This window comes from Balaenoptera musculus, chromosome 14 (genome assembly GCF_009873245.2).
Source record: "Balaenoptera musculus isolate JJ_BM4_2016_0621 chromosome 14, mBalMus1.pri.v3, whole genome shotgun sequence".
NCBI lineage: Eukaryota > Metazoa > Chordata > Mammalia > Artiodactyla > Balaenopteridae > Balaenoptera > Balaenoptera musculus.
This window is the reverse complement of record NC_045798.1, coordinates 27,113,040-27,134,582: the sequence shown is the minus strand read 5'-3', so window position 1 is coordinate 27,134,582 and position 21,543 is coordinate 27,113,040. Positions and strand designations below refer to the sequence as shown.

At 58.1% G+C, this 21,543-nt stretch overlaps 1 protein-coding gene across 9 annotated transcripts; it reads right to left on the bottom strand.

Moving 5' to 3' along the window:
• Nucleotides 1-580: 580 nt before the first annotated feature.
• Nucleotides 581-21,390, bottom strand: SMPD4 (sphingomyelin phosphodiesterase 4). 9 transcript variants are annotated; one of them, XM_036824007.1, is made up of 21 exons: nt 21,219-21,260; nt 20,117-20,321; nt 17,997-18,080; nt 16,254-16,340; nt 14,819-14,961; nt 14,612-14,687; nt 13,969-14,077; nt 13,813-13,865; nt 13,193-13,344; nt 11,292-11,424; nt 9,338-9,409; nt 6,651-6,737; nt 4,845-4,990; nt 4,283-4,373; nt 3,905-4,005; nt 3,368-3,531; nt 2,868-3,073; nt 2,420-2,653; nt 2,161-2,292; nt 1,941-2,069; nt 581-1,859 (listed from the first exon to the last, which is right to left on the bottom strand). In XM_036824007.1, the coding sequence occupies exons 3-21, from the start codon at nt 18,033-18,035 to the stop codon at nt 1,530-1,532; spliced, it is 2,484 nt and encodes an 827-aa protein (XP_036679902.1). In that variant the 5' UTR covers nt 18,036-18,080; nt 20,117-20,321; nt 21,219-21,260; the 3' UTR covers nt 581-1,529. The 9 variants fall into 9 exon arrangements, with proteins under 9 accessions (XP_036679902.1, XP_036679901.1, XP_036679896.1 ...); XM_036824006.1 differs by lacking the exon at nt 21,219-21,260 and adding an exon at nt 20,705-21,020; XM_036824001.1 differs by lacking the exon at nt 20,117-20,321 and having other exon boundaries at nt 21,042-21,390.
• Nucleotides 21,391-21,543: the final 153 nt, after the last annotated feature.

Here is a 21,543-nt window from a genome sequence, read left to right as displayed (position 1 = left end):
GATTGTGGGGGGGCAGGTCCCACCCTCACAGGCAGGTGGATGTCCATCAGGGGAGGCCGAGGAGAGGCGTCATCAGGGACTGGTGCCATGGATGGCGGACCCCAGACCATCATCTCACAAAGTTTGTTAACAAAAGCCAGTAATCTATCAATGTGAACTTGTAGAAACTCTGTCTGTCTTACTTCCTATTTCCATAGAATTTGACCGAAGCAGTTGCCTGGCCCAGGGAAAGAGGGTACATTTAACACTCGGGCTAGGCAATGTGGGTTGGTGAGCGCATTTCGGTTCCCTGGTCACACGCAACCCTGCAGAAGCCACAGAAAGTGCAACACGGGTCCCAACATCCTAGCTCTTAGTATGAAGGCCATGTCTGCCCCACCGAGTCGCAGGCAGTGTTCTCGCAGCTCAGACCTGCCAGTGGCTGCCCTGTCCCATCACAGCCACGTCCGTGTTTGCATCTGCCCAAGGGAATCCCATGGTGAGGGACGCCGGGTGCCCAGCGGCACCTCCGCAGCCCCTGAGTGTGCAGAGGACCCCATGTAGGAGGCCACCCTGGAGGCGGGGCCAGTCACCACAAGACTCAGGACCAAGAACAGGTTTATTCAGATCCATGGTCGGTTACAAGTTTGGTTTGGTTACTGGTCACAGGCCCCAAATGCCACTACTCTGAGTTTACATCAAAATACAAAGCCCAATACTTACAGTTTGAAAACTTAAAAAAATACACCAAAGACTAAGGCTTTTAAAAATCTCAGTTGAAAAGTTCTCCCTGGTGCATCATCTGTAGAATGAAACGCGTGTGAGATGCTGTGAGGATTTCTGACAGTGAACTCGCATTCATCATATACTTTGGATATTTAAATGTTACCAAAAAATCACTATGTCTTTGAGCGCTTGATTGAAGATACAAATGATGCTTTTGACCATCTTTGGTTGTAGACCACCCACAGGGAACAAGGTGGTGACGGCCCTGACGACCTGCTCCATGGCCTGGGGGCATCTGTGTTCTCGGAGGGTCTCTCCTCAAAAGCAGGCATGTGGCCCAGACTTGGAACAACTGGGAAAATACAGTGGCCCTAGCTTTGTCAAACGCGGCAGCAAAATCAGGTTTAAAATCATGAAACAGTGGAGAACCATTGTCTAATTTTCTTAGGGCTCTCTTTTAGGGCCTGATTCTTCTCTGGAGCCAGAGGCTGGGTTCCCATCTTGGGGTCTCACTGCCCACCTCCAGGGCGGCAAGGGCAGAGGCCGCAGGCCATCCGGGGAGGCCCAACTCCTGAGCTTCACACGCTGAGGAAAAAAGAAAGGCGTCGCCCTGCAGGCCCTCTGGCTGAGGAAAGGGGGAGGCCCAGGGCCGGCAAGCTGCCCGCCCCGCGTGGCTACCTCTCTGCCTGGCCCTGCCCTCTGCTTTCAGGTTCTCTTCAGATGGTTCCAGGGCTGCAAGAAAACGCCCCCTGGAAGCACGAAGGTGACAGGTGTTGGGTGCAGAGTGGCCTCCCCGATGCCCGGGGGCGGCGGCTGGCCCGCAGTCAGAGCTGGTGCAGCTTGCCCTGCTCGGTTAGCAGCGTCATGGCCACGGCATAGAGGACATAGCCCAGCACGAGGAGCAGGGCACAGAGCAGGGGCCCGATGCAGAACAGAGAGGCCACGAAGAAGGCCAGCAGCAGGGCCAGCAGCGTCCGGTAGCTGCCCAGGAAGCGCAGGCTGAGCCGGGGGCCCCGGGCAAGGCTGGCCGCACGCCCCCGCCCCACGGGGCTCAGCAGGCGCCTGTCCGACAGCCCAGGCTCCAGGAGGTGGTAGCGACAGAAGCTGCCGAGGAAGTCGGCCCGCGAACAGAGGGCCACCATCTGACCTGCGAACTAGAGCACAGACAGGCCCCACTCTCACCTGCCGCTCGCGGGCTGGCGGTGGGGAGGGGCGGCCCTCCCTCCCACACTCACCCTGCGGTTGATGGCGGAGGACAGTCGGAAGAGCACTCGGACCAGGCCGGCAATCTCGTAGCTCCGGATGGGCTGCAGCTCCGAGTCCCCTTGGTACTCGATGTCAAAGCGCCGAAGCCCGTTGATGATCTGGAAGCAGCAGGAGGTGAGCCCCCGGGAGCCATGGCCACGCTGCCCAGAAGGCCCCAGACGGCCCGACCCCTCGGGACGTGGGCCTTACCTGATACCGGCCCAGGGGCGTGAGGATGAGTCCATCCTCGCCCACAATGCAGTCTGGGAGCTGCTTCTTCCCGTTCTCATCCTGCGTGGTCCCCAGGGCAAGCGTGAGCTGGGCGAGCTGGGCCTCGCTGAGCTGTCAGGGAGACGCCTGCCGTCACTTCCAAGGTGGAGGGAGGCCTTCCCCCCCGCTGGGCCTCAAATGGCAACGAGGGGCCCAGGCACGTGACACCTGGGGGAGGTGAGGATGGCCAAGGGCGTACCCGGAACACTTGGCACAGGTACTCCAGGGCCTTCTCCAGGTACTCGTCCGTCTTGCGGACCCTGTCCTGCCCCATCTCGTCCAGGTCATTGCCCGGGTAAGAGCCATTGGTGTCCGCGGGGTAGAAGCCCAGCCATGACAGGAAGGGACGGGCCGCCGTGCTCTCCCCATACTGGTCAGAGAGGGACTTGGCCGTCTGCTTGGCCTGCGTGATGAGCTGAGCCAGACGCAAGACCTGTGGGTGGGCAGGTGGGCGAGTGGGTGGTCAGCTGGCTCGGGGCCGCCTCATGGCACCGACAGCCCAGGGGTGGCTTCCACACAATGAGTTTTAAGGACTAAGGTGCACTTTCCAAGACGGTACGTTTATCATCAGAAAAAAACTAGACTCCACTGAACAAGACAGGGAAGGGGTGTGAAATGCCAGAGCCCAGAGGGCCCCGACCACTCACCAGTGCCCGGATCTCGGGCCCGAACATTGGGGTGTACTTGCAGTCCTGGCCCTCCAGGCTGTACACATGGCTCTTCACCTTGAAGGAGGCGTCGGTGATGGCTGGTGGCCATGACGACAGGAAGCTGCCGGTGAACGTGGGCACCGTGAAGAGCCGGTGCTGGCGGTGGGGGATGACCAGCTCAGGCTCCAGGAACAGCTGCTCGCCTGGAAGGCAGGATGCGAGCCTGGCTGCGGCTCCAAGAGCACGGACACTGGGTCCCACCGCAGGTCCCTGAGGGCAGTGACTGCACAGCGCAGGCCCAGCTCCCGGAGGTCCCCCCACCCCCACCCATCTCCGCAGGGGAGTGGCTACAAGGAGAGCGCAACAGCGGCCCACAGCCTCCCAAAGCCACCACTACGAGCCACCAGGGGACGCAGCTCAGAGCTCCGCTCCCCTCCTGTGGGGCGCACACGCAACCCCCGCGAGCGCACAGGTGACAGGGCCGGCAGGGGCCTCACCCCGCTGGATCATCTCAGCCAGGTTTGGCTGCGCAAAGACCTTGGCCACGCGGAACACCATGAGTGCGTTCTTGGGGCTGACGAGGTCCGTGCGCAGCGCGCGGCTCAGGAAGCCCAGGAAGAGCTTGGTGTAGACAAGCAGGTTCTCCTGCACGAAGGGCGCCCTGAGGGCGGGACGGACATCAGGGCTCCTCCCTGGCTTCCGGTCTCCCCCGGGTATCACGAATGGTGGCGGAGGGGCCGGGGGTGACACGAGGGCGCAGGACAAGCAGGCAAAGGTGAGGCCCCAAGGACAGAATCCTCCACGGATGAGGCCCATTCCCAGGACCAAGGCCATTGGGGGCGGGGCAGCTGTGCTGCAGGGCTGGTGAGGAAGGGCTACGGGGAGGTTTATGTGAGTCCATGTGGGAAAGGGACAGAAGGACAGGGGCTGCCCGTTGTCCCCAAGAGAGCAATCCTGGAGCCTGGGCAAGTCCCAGCAGGGGACGAGGGGGTGGCCCAGGCCCCCTGCCTGCAGGACCTCGGGGCTGGGCTCACCATCTCTCTGACACACTCCGGGCCTGGCAGTCGCTGCTCGGGGCCTGCTTCTCGGGCGCGTACCTCCAGGGCTGCAGGTAGCTCAGCCACATCTCCAGGACCTGGGGAAACACATGCAGCTGGGGCAGGTGGCTGGTGCTCAGGTGGGCAGGGGCTCAGGGGGAGCCTGTGCCCCCTCAAGACGCCTGGCCCCTCAGAAGAGGTCACCCAGCAGGCTTTCCCCTGAGTGCAGCGGAGGGCAGCTGCGTGAAGCTGGGAACCCACCCTGCGTGGACAGCTGGGTTCAAGGTCACAGCTGGCAGAACAGCACCGGAGGCCCCCAAGGCCTCCCCTCCCTCATCCGCACACGCAGGGCAAAGGCCATAGGGCAACACTCACAGCTCTGAACGATGCGTCCAGGGGCCAGTGGCCAAAGCAGTGCTGCAGAAAGAGGTAGAGCTTCTGCTGGACAAACCTCGGGACGGCGGCCCTGTGGGGGAGGGTGCGTCACCTCACAGGGGAGCCCGGCACCCGCTGGGGGCAAGGCCTTCTATTTTTAGCCCCATTCCTCAGAGAAAATTCTAAAGTTCAGAGAAGTTAGAGAACATTCCAGGGACACACAACACACGTGGCCGATCCAGCGTGGCTCCTGTGTGCACCTCAGCTCGGACTGGCCCACGTGTAGCCAGCTCTGCTGGCCCTGTTGGCCTGGGAGTCAGGCCACGGCCCTTGCCCTGCCGGGGTGGTGTGGGGTGGGGGTGAGGTGCAGCGCCGAGCCGCCTGCTGCTCTCCTGCCACAGGGGAGGAAGGGGGAAGAGGGGGCAGCAAGACGGGGCCTCTCCCGGGCCAGCCTGAGAAGCAGCCAGGAGGCCCCCACCCACCTCTGGGCCAGGGTGGCAGTGAGGAGACAGTCCCAGGAGGGCTCGAGGTGACCGCCCCCCCGCCCACAGCCCATACCCACCGTTTGAACTCCTCCAGGGGGCTGGCGGCGTGGGAGTGGGCGGAGGGTGAGGCCTGCTCGGGCCGCAGGCTGTTGGCGAAGGCGTGCAGGTGCTTCAGCAGCAGCCGCACCACCAGCACATGCTCCTCGGTGGGCATGAAGGACTCCTGGGGGGAGGGCCCTCGTCAGTACCTCGTGCTGGGCTGTACCCACCTCTCCCCCCATGGATGCACCGCACATGGCGCCCTGGGATGGCCACCGGGGCAGAAGCTCTGCCATGTGCTTCCCTGCACGTCAACCCCCTTCATGGAGCCTCCGAGACAAACGCCCTCAGTCCTGCGAGCTCAGCTTTCGGTTCACAAAGGCCAGGAGGGTCTCTGAGACCCCCACGCACGGGGGAAGCCTGGGGGCCGGCCGCCTGCTCCCCACACCCACACCCCAGCCCTTGGGCCTCGATAGACTTGTTGGAAGTGCTCTTGGCAGCTTCACCCCAAGGTGAGCAACGCCAAGTGGGGTGCAGATGGCTCCCGGCCCTGTGTGCAAGAAGCCGGGCACCAACCAGCAGCACCCCCACTGCCCAGGGCACGGTCTGCACAGGCCTCCCTGTCAGGGAAATGCCTCCACAGGCCCACACAACACACCCCAAGGCCGCTATGCCTGGGGTGGGAGGCGGGGTGTAATGTTCTTCTGCATGTGTCTATTTTTAGGTCGTTATATGGTGGATTTGCAGCATTTTGGCAAAAAAAAAAAAAAAAAAAAAAAGGGATACTTTAACAGTAATAAAAAACCACAGACCATCCTCTGTGCCAGGCCGTGACTCTGCCCAGGGAGCCCCTTTCTCGTTCACAGGAACTGAAACCCCCACCGCATCTCACCCCCGCCCTCCACGTTTCCAGGGGCAACTCCCCGCCCCACGCCCAGCAACCACACTGGACACCGCTGGGCTACTTTCTCTCTACGTTTGTCAGTCAAAGCACTTTCTTCCAGTGCCTCCCTTCCCTGAGCCAAATGCCCACAGGAGCCCCTGGTCACAGCTGCACACGGACACTCACGGGGCCAGGCCTCCCGCCGTGGAGGTGAAGGCAGGGGCCCTGCTCTTTGCCAGGTGAGGCCCTCCCCAGCCCAGGCCTGAGTGGCACCCACTTCTGCACGTGGCCCACCCTCAGCACCCCTTCTGGAACATTCTCTCCCTCCTCAGTGCAGCTGCCGCATCTGCTCAAATTCAAGTTCAGTGGTGTGTGGCCCCACCTAGGGTGAGGGGGACAGAGCCCTGGCCGTGAGTACAGCTCCAGACACACGTCTCTGCCCAGACTTCCCAGTGGTCGCGTCGTGGAGCAGCAAACTTCACGACCCCGTTGGCCCCAAACACCCAGCTCGCTGACCACAGTCCATCCCTGGTCACTCCTGCCTAAGCAGACGGCGGTCCCTACAAGGTCACCGCCCATGAGCCCCGGGGCCTCCACATCCTTGGTCAGTCCCCAGCACCAGGCCTGTACTGCAAAGGCCACACTACTTCACCCCCACGAACCGGGGCTGAGCACGGATAGCTAAGACACCCGAGGACTCGACACCTTGGCTGGCCTGGGGCTTGGCCAGGTGGGTTCGGTGACCTCCCCCACAGCCAGTGGGGTCCGGTGCATCACTCCCAGCCACGTGGCCACGCACCCTGAACCCAGGTCCAGGGCGAAGGGCCTGGCTGTGCTTGGAACTGGTCTCTGGTCACCCCAGCCGGCCCCCAGCCAGACCCTGGCTACTGCGCAGGACATGAGCTCTGGGGTTAAACCATGGGGCGGGGGTGAAAGGGAACAAAACGAAAGCGGCCAGTACTTGGTGGGCGTGGAGGGCCTGGAGGCTGGGTTGGGCAGGGCTGTGGAGGGCGCTGCAGACACTGAGTCGGTAGTGCAGGACCTCCAGCTGAGAGACAACAGCAGAGAAGCCGAGAGGAGAGGGTGGGGGGAGGGGGAGGGGAGAGAAAGAAATAGTGAGAAGAAGCCCAGAAGTAAGAACAAGAAAAACAAAAACAAAAGCACAAGTCAGTGACAATCCAAACAATCACAGCCCAGCAGCATCAGGCCAATGAGACGCCAACCACCCCCTCCGGGCGTGATCCTCCAGCTGCCGGGCAGAGGGAGGACAGACCTGCAAGGTCACCTGGGAGGCCCCTCCAACCCCTGAGGTCAGCCCGACCCCATTGCACTGGGTGCAGCACATGTCAGCAGCTCAGCGGAGCCCAGGCACCTCCCTGGGACACACTGCTGGTCACCAAGGCCCGAAGACCCAGGCTCAGTAAAGAAACTTGAGAAGCCAGTTCTAGACGGAGGGCTCTGCCCAGAAGAGAAAAATATGTAATTTACTGGACTTCCTGGGTTGTCCGGAAAAGAAATTTATCAGCACATGATAGAATCAATTCCTAGGTGTTAAAGACCCAATCAGAGTCCCATCCTGAAAGGTTCTGTGCACGGGGCTGGTTCCCAGCCCACCAGGCCCCACATCCTGGAAATGGTTAACCTGGTGCTAACACTTACTGGTTCTGATTCTGGGAAGACCAACCTCTACCTCCCTCTACCTCACCAGGAGCCCCCAGACACTGAGCCACACACACCCAGAGGCAGCTGGAACCCTGAGGCCAGGGGTGACAGCTGAGCTGGCACACTGTCTGCCCCCAACCCCAGAACCTCCGCCCTATCTCCCTGCAGCTAAGAGCAGCCAGAGCCGGCCCAGCACACGTCCTGCCCCGTGAGGGCCCGCCTCCCGCCCCAGCGCCATGCTTCACACAGAAGAGGAGTGAAGGAATGTGCCAGACGCTGGGGAGACGGGCACAGCCAGAGACACGCAGGGCTGGGGCGGGAAGGGGCACGGCCGCACTCAGCAAGGAAATGGGGAGCCCACGGTCCCCCTTCAGGCCCCAGCCCGGGCCCACAGCAGCCTGCAGGGAGCGTGCATGCGCCTGGACCCAGCCCGGCCGCAGCCGCACCGAGGGAGCTCCAGGAGCTGCACTTCCTGCACCCAGAAAACCCGGCAAACTGACCCCAGGGTTACGTGGGGCCATCAAGGACTTCCACGTGGTACGGGGCAGGCCTGGACAGACGGCAGGGGCCTTGGATGAAGCAGACCCCGCGGTTTCCCACACACCCCACCTCCTCGGGTTTTGTTTTTCTGCCTCAACAGGTGGCAAATGGCAGAAGGTTTCTGGGTGCCTGGTGGGGTCTTCATGGTGCCCCACCCCGCACCGACCCAAGTCAACCTGAGCAGCCCTCACCCTCCTGTGACCGTGGGGAGGAGGTGGAAGGCCCCTCCCCATACGGACTCGGTGTTCCCCCAGGTGACCGGCAGCTCGGAAGGGCCCTCTGGCTGGCAGAGCTACGGCTAAGACCTGAAGCGGGCGGGCTGCCCCGGGCTCCCGACACAGACGTGCAGACAGGAAGGTGACACCACGAAGCAGCCTCTGTGAGACCAAGCCACGCGCGCCCCGCAGGGGAGCCAGCCCCGCCCGCCGGGCAGCGGCAGGAAAGTGCAGCAGCAAGTGCGCTCTGGAAGCAGGCAGGGGCATGGTGGGCGCTTTGCGACGCGAGAGGCCCAGGATGGATTCCCAGCCCCACTCCCACCCCCGTTCTCCTCCTCCTCCTCCTGTGCGGGGCCAAGGACGGAGGCTGGGACACTGCGCTCTAAGAGGAGTGTTGGGGCCGTGTCCCAGTCCTCCGTGTGGCAGAACCCTGGGCTGGGGAGCAGGACCACCAAGGGAAGGGCACAGGCCACTGTTCCAATGTGACCCACAGATTCTTAACTCCTAAGGAAGCCCTTGAGGACTCTGACTGGCAGCGGCAAAAGCAAAGTCTAAGTAGCAAACTGCTGCACAGAAGCGGCACGCTGCAGTCTTGCGCGCGGGCTGTGCACCTGAGCACCTCTCCCTAACTCAACAGAACTGTTCTACCCCGACCAGCCCTGTGGCCACAGCCCCGGGAGGGGGCCAGGGACTCCAGGCCTCTGCACACATGTGAGCTGCCCAGCAAGGGAAGGAGGAAAAGGAGAGGAGGAGGAGGAAAGGAGGAGGAGACAGCCCAGGCCACATGCAGGAGGGCGTCAGACCCCACCCACCGCCAGGAGGGCTGCTGCCGCTGCTCTGGAGGACGTGGAGGGCAGCAGGGCCACCAAGGTGGGCAGAGTCTGCTGGGCGCCACCGCAGCAGGACAGCAGGAGGCGCTGTGACTCCCAAAGGCACCCACGGCTCCCACGCCCCAGAACACGAGCACCACAACCACATCTGTTCCTACTGCCAGGGAGAGGGCTCTGCAAGTAGCATGGGGAGGCCCAGAGAAGACAGGCCTCAGCCGCCAGGGTGCAAGCCCAGCGCAGAAGACAACCTGCCTGCTGCTCAGCACTTGAGGGAGGCGAGATGGCAGGTTGCTGGGTCCCACTAGCCAGTCCTTGAAACTAACTGAAATCAAGGACAAGCAGCAGCAGGCTGACCAGGGCCAGCGCGGGAGGCGGGAAGAGAAACCGCGGCAGCAACATACCTTGGCGTGAGGGGACTGCATTTTTTGGTACATCTCCAAAGAATAATGATGAAGCCACATTTCAACAAAAACCTGCAAAAGAGCATTAGCTGGTCAAAAGGTCTTTGACAAGGCCGTCAAGACCATTCAATGAGGGAAAGAACAGCCTCTTCAACATGTGCTGCTGAGAAAACAGGGTGCCCACATGCAAATGAGCACAGTCAGACCCTCACTCTACATCGTGAACAAGAAACAACTCAAAATGGATCAAAGACCTAGCATATAAGAGCTAAAACTGTAGAACCTTAAAAGAAAGCGTGGGGGAATGCTTCACAACAATGGATTTGACAGTAATTTCTTAGATGTAAGTCCAAAACCATGGGCAACAATGGAAAAAACTGGACTTCATGAAAATTAAAAGCTTTTGTGCATCAAAAGACACAACATACGTAGTAAAAAAGTAGCCTACAGAATGGGGGAAAATATTTGCAAATCATGTATCTGAAAAGGGATTAACATCCAGACTACATAGAGAATGCCTAGAAGTCAACAGCAAAAAAGATCCCAATTCAAAAATGGGCAAAGGACTTGAATAGACGTTTCTCCAAAGAAGATACGCACGTGGCCAACAAGGACGTGAAACGCTGCTCAGCACCACACGTCACCAGGGCAGAGCAGACCAGTCACGACAATTAGGGTGGCCACAGTCAGAAACCCAGAAAACAACGAGTGTTCCGAGGGTGTGGGGAAACCGGACCCCTTGTGCACTGCTGGTGGGGATGAAAAATGGTGCAGCCACCATGGAAAACAGCATGGCAGGTCCTCAAAAAACTAAACAGAATTACCGTACAGCCCAGTAATCCCACTTCAGAACAGATAATCAAGAGGACGGAAAGCAGGGTCTTAAAGAGAGAACTGCACACTCATGTTCACCACAGCCAAGAGGTGGAAGCAGCCCAAATGTCCATCAGATGGACAGATAAACAAAACATGGTTACACACACACAGCAGAATTTTACTCAGCTTTAAAAAAGGAAGGAAATTCTGACACATACTACAATGTGGATGAGCCTTGAAGACACTATGCTGAGTGAAGCCAGTGAGTCATTAAAAAGAAAAATACTGTGTGATTCCACTGACAGAGGCAGCGAGAAGAGTCAGATTCACAGAAACAAAGCAGGGTGGTGGGTGTGGGAGCTGGTGGGAGGGGGACTGAGGAGCTGCTGTTTGACAGGTACAGACTTTCAGTCTTACAGGATAGGAAGGTTCTGGAAACCCATTACAACAAGGTAAACGTACTTAACGCTACTCAACTATATGCTTTAAAATGGTTAAGACTTAGATTTTACATTATGTGTATTTTACCTCGGTTCCCAAATAAAATCAGAACCCCATCTCATCCATACTCCAGGCTCTCAACAAGCCATGCTTGTGGTGACCCACTCAGCCCCAGAATCCAGCATCAGAACAGCAGAATATCTCCAAGGTGGCGCTGAAAAGACAGGCCTGGGGTCTGCTGGAGCCGCACAAGGTCACACACAGGCCTGCCGTCCCCACTGGGGCCCCCTGGCATGGAGGGGACGGCGTCCTGCTGACCAAGGGGAGGCCTCCCCCATTCAGTGCCCTAAACACGCTGCTGCAGCAGGGCTTACTATCTACCCCTCCCAAACCACGGCAGTGGTCAGAGAGGGTGACCCAAGCCACTGGAAACTGAAAGGCTGGGCAGCCATCGTGTCACCACAATAAAATAGGGCTCTGTGGACAGGGGGTCCAGGGGTGAAAACAGTGCCAGTGACACAGAGGTGAGACAGGTGGGCAAATTCTTTCTCATCTGTGTTAAACGTCACAGCAGAGACACTAACAATTGACAGCCACCCCCAGACCAAGGGGCAGTCTTTAGGCCCTTGCACCCTGGGGTGGGCGGTGATGAGCAGTTTATCTGAAACAGAAGCAGAGAAGGCACCCAGGCTCTCACCTGGAGCAGCGTCTCCGACCTCCAGATCTCGTGGGAGGCGGGGTCTGCATTCACAGACGTCTGATGAGAGATGTGTCGCTTCAGGAGGCTGGTGTGGTGCAGGCCGTAGGACGCAAAAGGCACGGCTGGCGTCCTGAGGGAGACACAGAAGCAGATCTCAGTCAGCAGGCTCCCACGGGTGTGACCAGGGCAATCTGGGCCTCAAACCCAGGACAGCAGCGACAAGTACAACCTGTAGAAGCGTCCAACGACCCTCAAGTCCACGTTGCTATGTGTGAATAAACAAACAGAAGAATGAATTTTCCATCCACATCCGCCCACTGATAAATGCAGGACGGGTGAGATCAGAAAAGCGTCGTTTGCCAACCACCCTATTCACAATGGATCTGGCTGAAGACCATGAGGGATGCCGACACTGCCGACAAGAGCGGCAGCTCGGTGGATCTTCCCATTAAGTCCCCCGTTCACTAATTGAGGCCCAAAGACCTTCGTTAACTTTACAGGAGGAAAACCTGGCATCACCCTCAGCCCAGCAAGCGGGCTCATGGGCACCACGGCAGCCGCTGCGATGCCCCTGCCAACGATGCCCAACCTGGGCCTAATCATGGGAAACACCCGAGGACCCACTGTGCACACAACAGCTGTCAAGGTCAGGAAAGGCTGTGGGACCTTCTGGACAACAGAGACAGCACGTGCGGGAAATGACCCTGCACGGAACCCAGCTGCATGACAGCCACAAGTGGGGCAGCTGGTGAAACCCAAGTGGGGTCTGGGGAGGAGATGGTGGCCTGGCAGCAACACTGCCTCCTGATTTGAACGGAATGGCCGCGGTTACGGAGATGCACACACTTTCAGAAAACACACTCTGAAACGTTAAGAGGTAAGGGCATCGTGTCTATAACTTACTCAAATGGCCCAGGGAAAAATGCACACAGATTAAACAGAATAAAACAACTCGGAAATCAACAGGGATGAAGGGCCTGTGAAAGTTCTTTGTTACATGTAGCAACGTGTAAAATCTGAAATTATTTTGTGAAAACAAATCAAATCCAGCCCAGAAAACTGCCTGGCAGCTGAAGTCTGCCTTTGAAGGGGTATGAATCCAGGCCACACCTGGGTTCTCCCCCAAGCCCAGATCCCTGGCCCCTGCCCCCCAGGCCGCCTAGCGTCAGCAACACCTGCGCAGCCCCTCCCCCACACTCCTCCTTGCCATCCCCTTTCCTTGGGAGCTTATGTCCACACGAGTTTGGGGTGAGTTTGGGGTAACGACACAGCACGTGCCAGCAGATGTGGGGGAACAGCACCTGCAGGAAAGAGCTGCAGCCTCCAGGGAAGGAGCGGGGGCTAGTGAGGCAAGGGCCAGGGGAGCACAGGCTCCTCACCCCCGGACAGGCCAGCCTCACGCTTCCTTCCTGCTCTGCCCATGCCAGCGGCTCTTTACCACGGGCCCCGGCTCAGCAAAGGCCTGGTCCCCGAGTCTACAGGTCCCTGCTAGTCTCACTTGGCCACAGCTCAGCGCTGCCCACAAGCCCCTCCTCTCCAGAACCATTCGCTCAGCGCTGCCAATCAGCTCTCGGCTTTGAGTCCCTCACCACCATGCTCACCGCTGGGCATGGGACTTGGGTGCCACGTGTGGAGAGGGCGGCCACAAGCAGAACACGGCCCGTTCCCATACCAGAGCCAGGCCCCGTCCACACGGCCACAGAACCTGCCCGCTTCAGAAACGTCCCCCTCACCCCGCCCTCCAGCCTGTGCTCAGCTGGGGCTGCAGAATCTCAGGCCTAAAAAAAAGCGAGTGCTCCAGACAAGGAGTGGCACCACTGTCCCCGCGAGCAATGCCCTCCAACCAGGAAGGGCCAGGCCTTACCTAGTGGTGGGCTCAGGCCATCTCAGCCACTCACCTGGGAGCCGGTGAGGGGCTGGGCCCCCCCGGGCTGGAAGAGAGAGGGGGGAGCACGCTGCCTTCTGTGGGCAGGAACCATGCCAGGTACCTGTCCACCAGGATGAAGTAGGCGCAGTCTGAAGTGCGGACGTGGAGGGCCCCAGGGGGCGGCTGGAAAGCAAAACTCCTGTGAGCGCATGGCTATGGGCACCGCCCCAGGCTGCTGACCCAGCAATCACAGGGCGGTGCCAGGAGAAAAGCCCCCACCACAAAGGGCCTGACTAGACCCCTCAGTCCTGCCCAGCCCACGCACCCCCCATCCCCCCACCCTGCCCACACCAGTAGCCACCTCCTACAGGAAGCCTCCCTGACCACCACTCAGGGCACCAGCCCACCCCACATGGCCCATAAAGCCTGCCCCCAGCCTGTCATCCTCACTAAGTGAGGGTGGCCTGAGGGGCAAAGGCCGGCGGGAGGGGGACCCGGGGAAAGGAGGTAGGAAAGGGAGGAGAAATGGAGGAAGGCAGGCCGACGGCTGGCCCAGCCCTGCTTTGTGTGGACACAAGCCCTGGGCCTCAGCCCCTCCCTGCACGGGGGCTTCAGTAAAGCAAACCCGGCTCAGAGGTACCCCTTCTGTACCTTTTGAGTGATGAGGCTCAAAGCAAAGAAGAACATGTAATACTCGAATGGATATGAGGGCCATGTCAGGGGGCAAACAGCAGGGTTGTCAGGCCCCCCCACCCAGCTCTGTGTTGGCCGCCCAGCCTCCCCCACTGCGGGGCCGACAAAGGATACTGAGGGCCAGGTGCAGGCCAAGGCCCCCGGTTGAGGGGAGCTGGACCTTGTTGTGGTACAGAGGGCTGTCGGGGAGCACGCGCTCCTGGATGGACGCCTTCACGGGGCCCTGTGGACAGACAGAGGTGGCCCTTGGGAAGGCTGCCGAGGAGCCCAGCAGACAGACCCCCCTGGGGAACAGTGCTGTCCTCTGCGCGGTGCTTGCGCAAAAAAGCTTCACGCAGACTCTGTCCCTTCGTCCTCATACAGACCCACCACAGTGGGGCTGCAGCTGTGTGCATCTCTGACCCAGCCAGGCACTCGATGGATCCTGTCTGCTTTGTTTCTCATACCCATGAGTGAGCCACCCCTTAATTCGCCCCCACAGGACTGGAAACTCAGAAAGACAAAGCTACCAGTCACGTGGCCCTGCCACTCAGCCAGGAGCCAACCAGGCCCTCCCACTGGCAGAGTTCAGATGACCTTTGAAAAAAAAAATAACCACTGAAGTTCCAATCTGTGATGGCTCTTGGGCCCTGAACAGATACCATGACGTTCTGGCCACTGTCACAGCCCTGCAGGCCCCTGCCCACCCACCAGCACTGCAGCCACTGCGCAGGGCACCCGGCCCCAAGCCTGGCTCTCACCACCACAGCTTACTTACAGGCAAGTAAGAGACAGGAAAGTCAAATTTATAGTCTTCAGCTTGAAGTTTATAAACCAACTTCATCATTGGGCCCCTGAACACGAACAACAAAAACAGGGCAATTGAACCATGAACCGTCTCGCTTTGACTGTTCCTTAACAGTGACTGCAAACGAGATCACTGTGAGAAAAAGTCCAGTCCCTCTGGGGTAAGAGACCAACCTACCCGGGGTCTAGGAATTCCATGGCGATGCTGTACTCCACAGGGCTCACGCGACCCTGCAAGCAGCGGAGGTTCCACCCAGCCAGGACGCCGTCCAAGCTGCCAAAAATGCTCTCAACCAGCCACGGGAAGATGGCATGCAGCTCCTGCAACAGTGCAGGGAGATTCTGGGCAAGCTCTTGGGGACCACTGCCTGCCTCCCTTGCTGGCCCTGGGCCAAGGACGTCACTCCCTGGCCCGGAGACCAGCAGGACCAGCGGCGCCCACAGGAGCAGCTGTGGATCCTTTTGTTGTGCTTGCGTGGCTGCTTCATGTCTGACCCCATTACATAAGCCAGCGTATGATTAAAAGGTTTATTTAAAAATTCTGGGGGCGGGGGGGGGGGGCAGTTCAAATTTCCGGATCCACAAGGTTCAAAATGCTCTGGGTGATTCTTACCACTTGCTTCCAGGCCTCTACCCACCCTCACCCCCCACTACCGCAGGGAGCAAGCAGAAGGGTCGGGTAGGGAAAGAGGAGGATAAGACCCCACAGTCGTGATGTCCCTGGTGGCGCAGTGGTTAAGAATCCGCCTGCCAATGCAGGGGACACAGGTTCGAGCCCTGGTCCGGGAAGATCCTACATGCCGCGAAGCAACTAAGCCCATGCGCCACAACTACTGAGCCTGCGTTCTAGAGCCCGCGAGCCACAACTAGTGAAGCCCACGCACCTAGAGCCTGTGCTCCGCAACAAGAGAAGCCACCGCAATGAGAAGCCTGCGCACCAAAAGGAAGAGTAGCCCCCGCTCGCCGCAACTAGAGAAAGCCCACGTGCAGCAATGAAGACCCAACGCAGCCAATAAATCAATCAATATATTAAATAAATAAATAAAAAATAAAAATGACAGAAACTTCTGACCCGAAGAGAGCTTTATTAAAAAGGGTGGAACCGTCCGTTCTTCCTCAGGGCAAGACCTTCCTGTCATCTGGTGGCAAGTCCTGGTCCAGGCGGGCCTCCTGGACTGACCCGCACTTACTCTGTGCCGATTCGGGGTGTGGCGTAAACACATGTTTTCAGTACTTACAGCAAGGCTCAACCTTGCCACTGCTGACATTTGGGGGTGGACGCGTCTTCGTCCTGGAGGCTGTGCTGTGCCCTGGGAGACGGATGCCAGCACGCCTGGCCTCCACCCACTCAGTGCCGGAAGCACCACCCCATGTGACAACTAAAAATGCCTCCAGACACTGCTAAGTGTCCCATGTGGGAAAGAAGGCCCACGGCTGAGAAAGCCCGGTCTACGATGTCGTGGTCACATGTTTACACGTGTCACAAACGTGAGAGTCGCAATACGGGGTCAGGCCTCCGCAGGGCAGCGCTCAGAGGTGGGAGGCAGGGACTGCGAGAACGCTTTTCCAGGAGTGTGTGAGACACGCCCCCAAGAGACGCTGCAGAACTGTACCTTTGCTGGAAAGTCCTCGATGACTTTAACCAAGTCTTGACACCGCTGTGCAAAGGGTTTATTTATAGAGTCGGCTTTCAGGCTAGCCTAGGAGACACAAGAAACCAAAATAAAGCGAGCACATTTGCTTTGCAGCTTTTGCTGATATTCTGGTGCGAGTCAAAACAGAAATCCAGGGACTTCCCTGATGGTCCAGTGGTAAAGAATCTGCCGTACAATGAAGGGGACACGGGTTCGATTCCTGGTCAGGGAACTAAGATCCCACATGCTGCAGGACAACTAAGCCGGCGCGCCACAACTACTGAGCTCGTGCGCCTCAACTAGAGAGCCCACGCACCCTGGAGCCTGTGCGTCACAACTAGAGAAGAGAAAACCTGCAAGCCACAATTAGAGAGAAGCCCGCACACTGCAACAAAAGATCCCGCATGCCTCAACGAAGATCCTGCACGCCGCAACTAAGACCCGACACAGCCAAAAATAAATAAATAAATGATAAATAAATCTTTAAAAACAAATAAACAGTAATACAAGTGACGGGCAGGAGTCAGAGACACACCACTGGCCTGACTGCCCAGCACCTCACAAATCAGGTCGTGCGCGTGTCCAGGGCCTACAGGACACCCCTAGGCGAGGCCAGGATCCCGTGCTCTCTAGGCCAGGACTTTCCAGGCTGGCTCCCAGCTCCCTCTGTCAGGCACCCCAGTTACCTCAGAGAGCTGCACATCATGAGAACAAAATCTACCCGCATCCAATCCACAAGCAGGGGGCTGGCTCCTGGGTCAGCCCCGCAGCCAGGGGGGACCCCACACAGATCAGAGCACTCACCGAGTGTGTGCACGTGAATGGGAAGTTTCCCCCGGGGCTAACCACCCACCATTTACAGCCCTGTGATTGTGAGCTACCGTTTGTTGTCACTGGCCCTCTGACCCAAGACGTCCTTTATCTGTTACCTTCAGAGATGCAGCAGACCAAAAACCACAGACAGCTTCAGCCAAATGCCAACACTCCGGTGACGGAGAAGCCAGAAAACATTCAGGACAAGAAGTAAGGAAACGTACCCCAGATAAGGGGCGAGGGAAAGCTCTCGTCTATCCTGACCACAAAGGGAAGAAGGCCCTGTGCACATGGATGAACATCAGGAGGAAAGGCCAGGTTTCTAACCACAAAGGCTTTGCCCAGGGTATCCAAGGCCCTGGCCACCTCCACACGAGGATGGGGTCCACAGTGTCTCGGTCAGAGGCAGACACCCGGCTGTGCAGGCCTGGGTCGGATCTGCTGGCTCTAGAGGGGCACCGCAGAAAAACATCCTTCCAAATACAGGTTTATAAAAAGTGCAGGCCTAGTGCTCCAGCACAGCAGCCTCCTTCCGTTTTTCACCAGTGACAGTTACGGTCATTAAAACACCTCGCTTTCGTGTAAGGATTTACAAGACGTGAAAATGTGGGTGTACATTCTTCTCCCTTGCTCCTCCCCACACCCCAGGAGACTGAGGAAATGGCATTTCAATCAACTCCTCTTGTAGATGAGAAAACCAGGGCTCAGCAGCTGCGTAAACCCAAGGTCCTGCACCAACAGAGGGCAGAGTTGAGCCTGAGGGTTCTCACTCGAGTCCAGTGTCATTTCCAGCACATCCCCCCAAAACATCATCACCGGACAGTTCTTCAAGTCGGTGGCAAAACCCTCAAGTCCCTCCGCTGCAGAGCGACCATCACCCTGGCACACGGGCGGGCAGCTGACACTTACCAGCAGGAAGCTGGGCTGCTGCAGGTGGGGGAATGCCATGGCCGCCTCCCGGGCAGGGTCCAGACCGGCCGTCTTAGAGGACCACTGCGGAGAGACAAAGACAAAACCTCAACCTCTGCCACACAACAAGACACACAAGGCCAGGAGAATATCTGCACAGCTCAGCACCACTGCACTGCCAAGGCCCACGCTTTACAGAAATGCTGCTTATGTGCCTGCCATCCACAGGGTCCAGCCCCAGAGCCAGGTCTGTGGCGGGGAACCCTTGGGAACACTTGGTTAAGCTTGTGTGGCACTTGCCACATGCCAGGCCTGGTTCTGAGGGTTCTCCATACATTTCTCATTTAATCCTCGGTGGCAGGCAGGCAGGATTCTAAAGACAGCCATCCAAGATTCCTGTCTCTGGTCATTCAAACACTCTTCTAGGTGCTGCTGTGAAGGGGTTTTGCAGATACAATTAAAGTCTCAAGTGTGAGAACCGTAAGATACAGGGCAGTCCTGACTCATAGCCAGCAACGAAATGGGGACCTTAGTTCTACCACTGCAAAGAGCTGGATCCTGCCAGCAACCTGAATAAGCTTGAAAGTAGATTCTTCCCAAGAGCCTCCAGATAAGAGCAAAGCTGGCCAACACGTCGATCTCAGCTTTGAGAGACCCTAAGCAGAGAACCCAGCTAAGCCTGCGTTTCTGACACATAACCATGAGATAACCAACAGATGCAGCTTTAAGCTGCAAAGTTTGTTAAGAAGAATAGAAAATACATCCTCATAACAACCCTACGAGGTCAGTACAGATAAGGAAATGGAGGCAGAGAGAAAAATCACTTGCCCTCAGCCAGCTGGGGAATGGCAGAGCCAAGACTCAAACCCACAGACCTCCTCACTACTCTCTCATAGAGACAGGTGAACACATCTCCTCTGTCTTACTTGTGCTCTCTGAGAAGGAAGGGAGGGGACGAGCCAGCTTTGCCAATGGAGCCTGTGAACGGCCACCAGAAAATCAGGAGTAGCTCTCCAGAATCCTACCTCTCTGTGCCCCCAATCAGAAACTGAAAATATCCAGACTCGGACTGAGCAGAGAGGGAGCATGCAAGTCCCACTGATGGGCTGCTGATGGCTTTCCTGGCACAGCTCTGCCCATGGCCTGAGGAACGGTGCTGATGCGGCAACTGGCAGTATACGTGGATGGAGAGGCTGTGTGGGGAGCTGAGGGGTTGACAGGAGACATGTATCTCTGCTACTGGGCATTATGAACACCTTCCAATGAAACCGAGCAGAAACCTGCACACTCCCCACCCCTGTACAAAGGCCCCTCCATGTCCTCTGCCTCTTGTTTGTAGAAAAGCTGAAGTTTCCCAGGTCTCCCTGAGTCACAAAAGAGCAGGCTCAAGCAGCTAACGATTAGGACAAGAGAGTCACAGAATCGTTCAGTGTCCGATGCACACTCCTGAGTTGTTTTACAGATACTATAACTGCCACCAGAGGGAAAAAGCCAAATGCATGATGACCAGACAGTAGCCATGACATAAGCTGCTCCATCTATGGCTAGCACGATTCCAAAAACTGGCCTCAAGACAATGAGATTAACGTTATTGCTCATAATAATCTATATCTTTGTGGGCATCAAAATAATTGTAGCTTGTTCTGCCCAATTTTTAGTAAGCAGGCAACTAAAATTGTCAGCAAAGAGATGCCACAGACTCATGTCGACATCTTCCACTCTTAAGAATACAGCGCCCTATGTCAGCATGAAGAAGTTACAGAAGATGAGCCTTCGCCCCTAATCCCACAGAAATGGAATGACGTCAGACAGTGGGGATCTGTAAGCAGCTCCTTTGCCCCGTGCCTGTTTGCCCATTTCTGTTTGCCTCAAACCTTACAGAAATGAGGTCACCAGGCAACACTTAACCTAACTCCTGACATATGCTCTGCTGAATGCACACAATACCTTGCTTAACCTGTTGATTCTTTCCCTAGATTAAAAGAAGTAGGAATGAAAAATTAAGTAGTTAAAGAATGACTAGCTCTCTACCCCCAGCTTCTCCCTGTGCAATCCGGCAGGAGATCATGCAGGCAAGATAACATCTGAAGAAAGCTCATGAGGAGTCAGCCAGTCCGCACCCAATGGAAAATGACGCAGAGCTTGACCTTCTGCCTCGATTCTGAGATTCTTTCTCCTTCTTCCCTTTAAAAACTGTCACGGCTGAGCAGAATCTTCGGAGTGCGTTCTGGGACACCAGTCCACCTTCTCCCCGGTTGCTGGCCTTCTGAGTAAAGCAACCTTTCCTTTGTACCAACATTTGTCTTTGGAGAATTGGCTTTTGAGCTGGGAGGAGCGTAGTCTGAGTTCAGTAACACTGAGACTGTTCAACTCCTAATTAAACTAGCTATGGGTTTCAGTTTTAAGGATGACTTAAATAAAACGCTTCAGTCCTGAACCAAGTGGTCCAGGGAACACTGCACTACTTCAAAACGATCAAAGCGGCGTAAAACCCTGAACTGTTTGCTAAGGGCAGAGCTTTAGAGCTGATGAAGTAAATGCTGCTCCTTGCTCAGAACAAGTTTGCAGAGGTAGCGGCTGAAGGAATGAGCCCGAGGCGCCCAAGCAGGGTGTTTCGGGGAGAGGGCAGCGTCTCCCCGCCCCGGTTCTCCCCGCCGCGCCGCCTGCGCTGTGCGCCCAGCCTCCGCTTCATCCCGCCACCTCCACACCCGCTGCCTTCAGGAGCGGCTTCCAATCCGCTTTCGGGGTCCCTCCCGTTAGCCGCAGCCCCGTCAACGCCAATCTCGCCAGGGCCTCCCTCTGGCCGCGCTGCGAACGGGGCGTGCTCCCGCCTGCCGCTCACTACTGCCCCGTGAAGGGAGCACCGGGGTCCCAGTGTCACAGACGCGTATACTGAGGCTCCGCAAAGCCGGCCCACATCGGGGGAGGCGAGGAAGGGTCGGGTCGGGCCGGGGCCGAGACCCACCCCGCTCCCCCCACACCGCTCGCTGAGCCCCAGACTCTCTCTCCTCCACCGCGCGCAGCGAACGTTAACCGGTGGCCCACCGGGGTGGGGCGTGCGAGGTGCGCGGGAAGGCGACGGGAGGGCGCAGCCCGGCCCTCGGCGCCCTGCAGGCCCGGCCCGAGGCCCGGGGCTCGCGTGGGAACAGAGCTGGTTTCGGCGGAAGTTCGGGGTGGCCGCCGGGATGCGAGGCCGGACCGCGCGCGATTCCCACCATTAACCTGAAAGAACCACAGCGTCTCCCGCTTCAAGGACCGAGACCGCCATTCGGCGAGCCGGCGCCGAAATGTCGTCATCAAGCTGCGCGTGGCGTCACATTCCCCCGGCCTGGCAGGAAATGCGCCGCCACCTCCTTTGGCTGACACAGTAAAAGGCGCGTGCGCAAAGCGAAGGCCCGCCTCGGAACGCGTGTGCGCAGCGAAGAAATCCTCCGCAAGGAGCACGCGTGCGCGAAGACGTATCGGTGCGTTAGCGCCTCGAAGCGCGCCCCCTACCGCGGAGTCGGCGCGGAACAGTTACGCTCTGGGCCCGAAGGGCATTTATTGA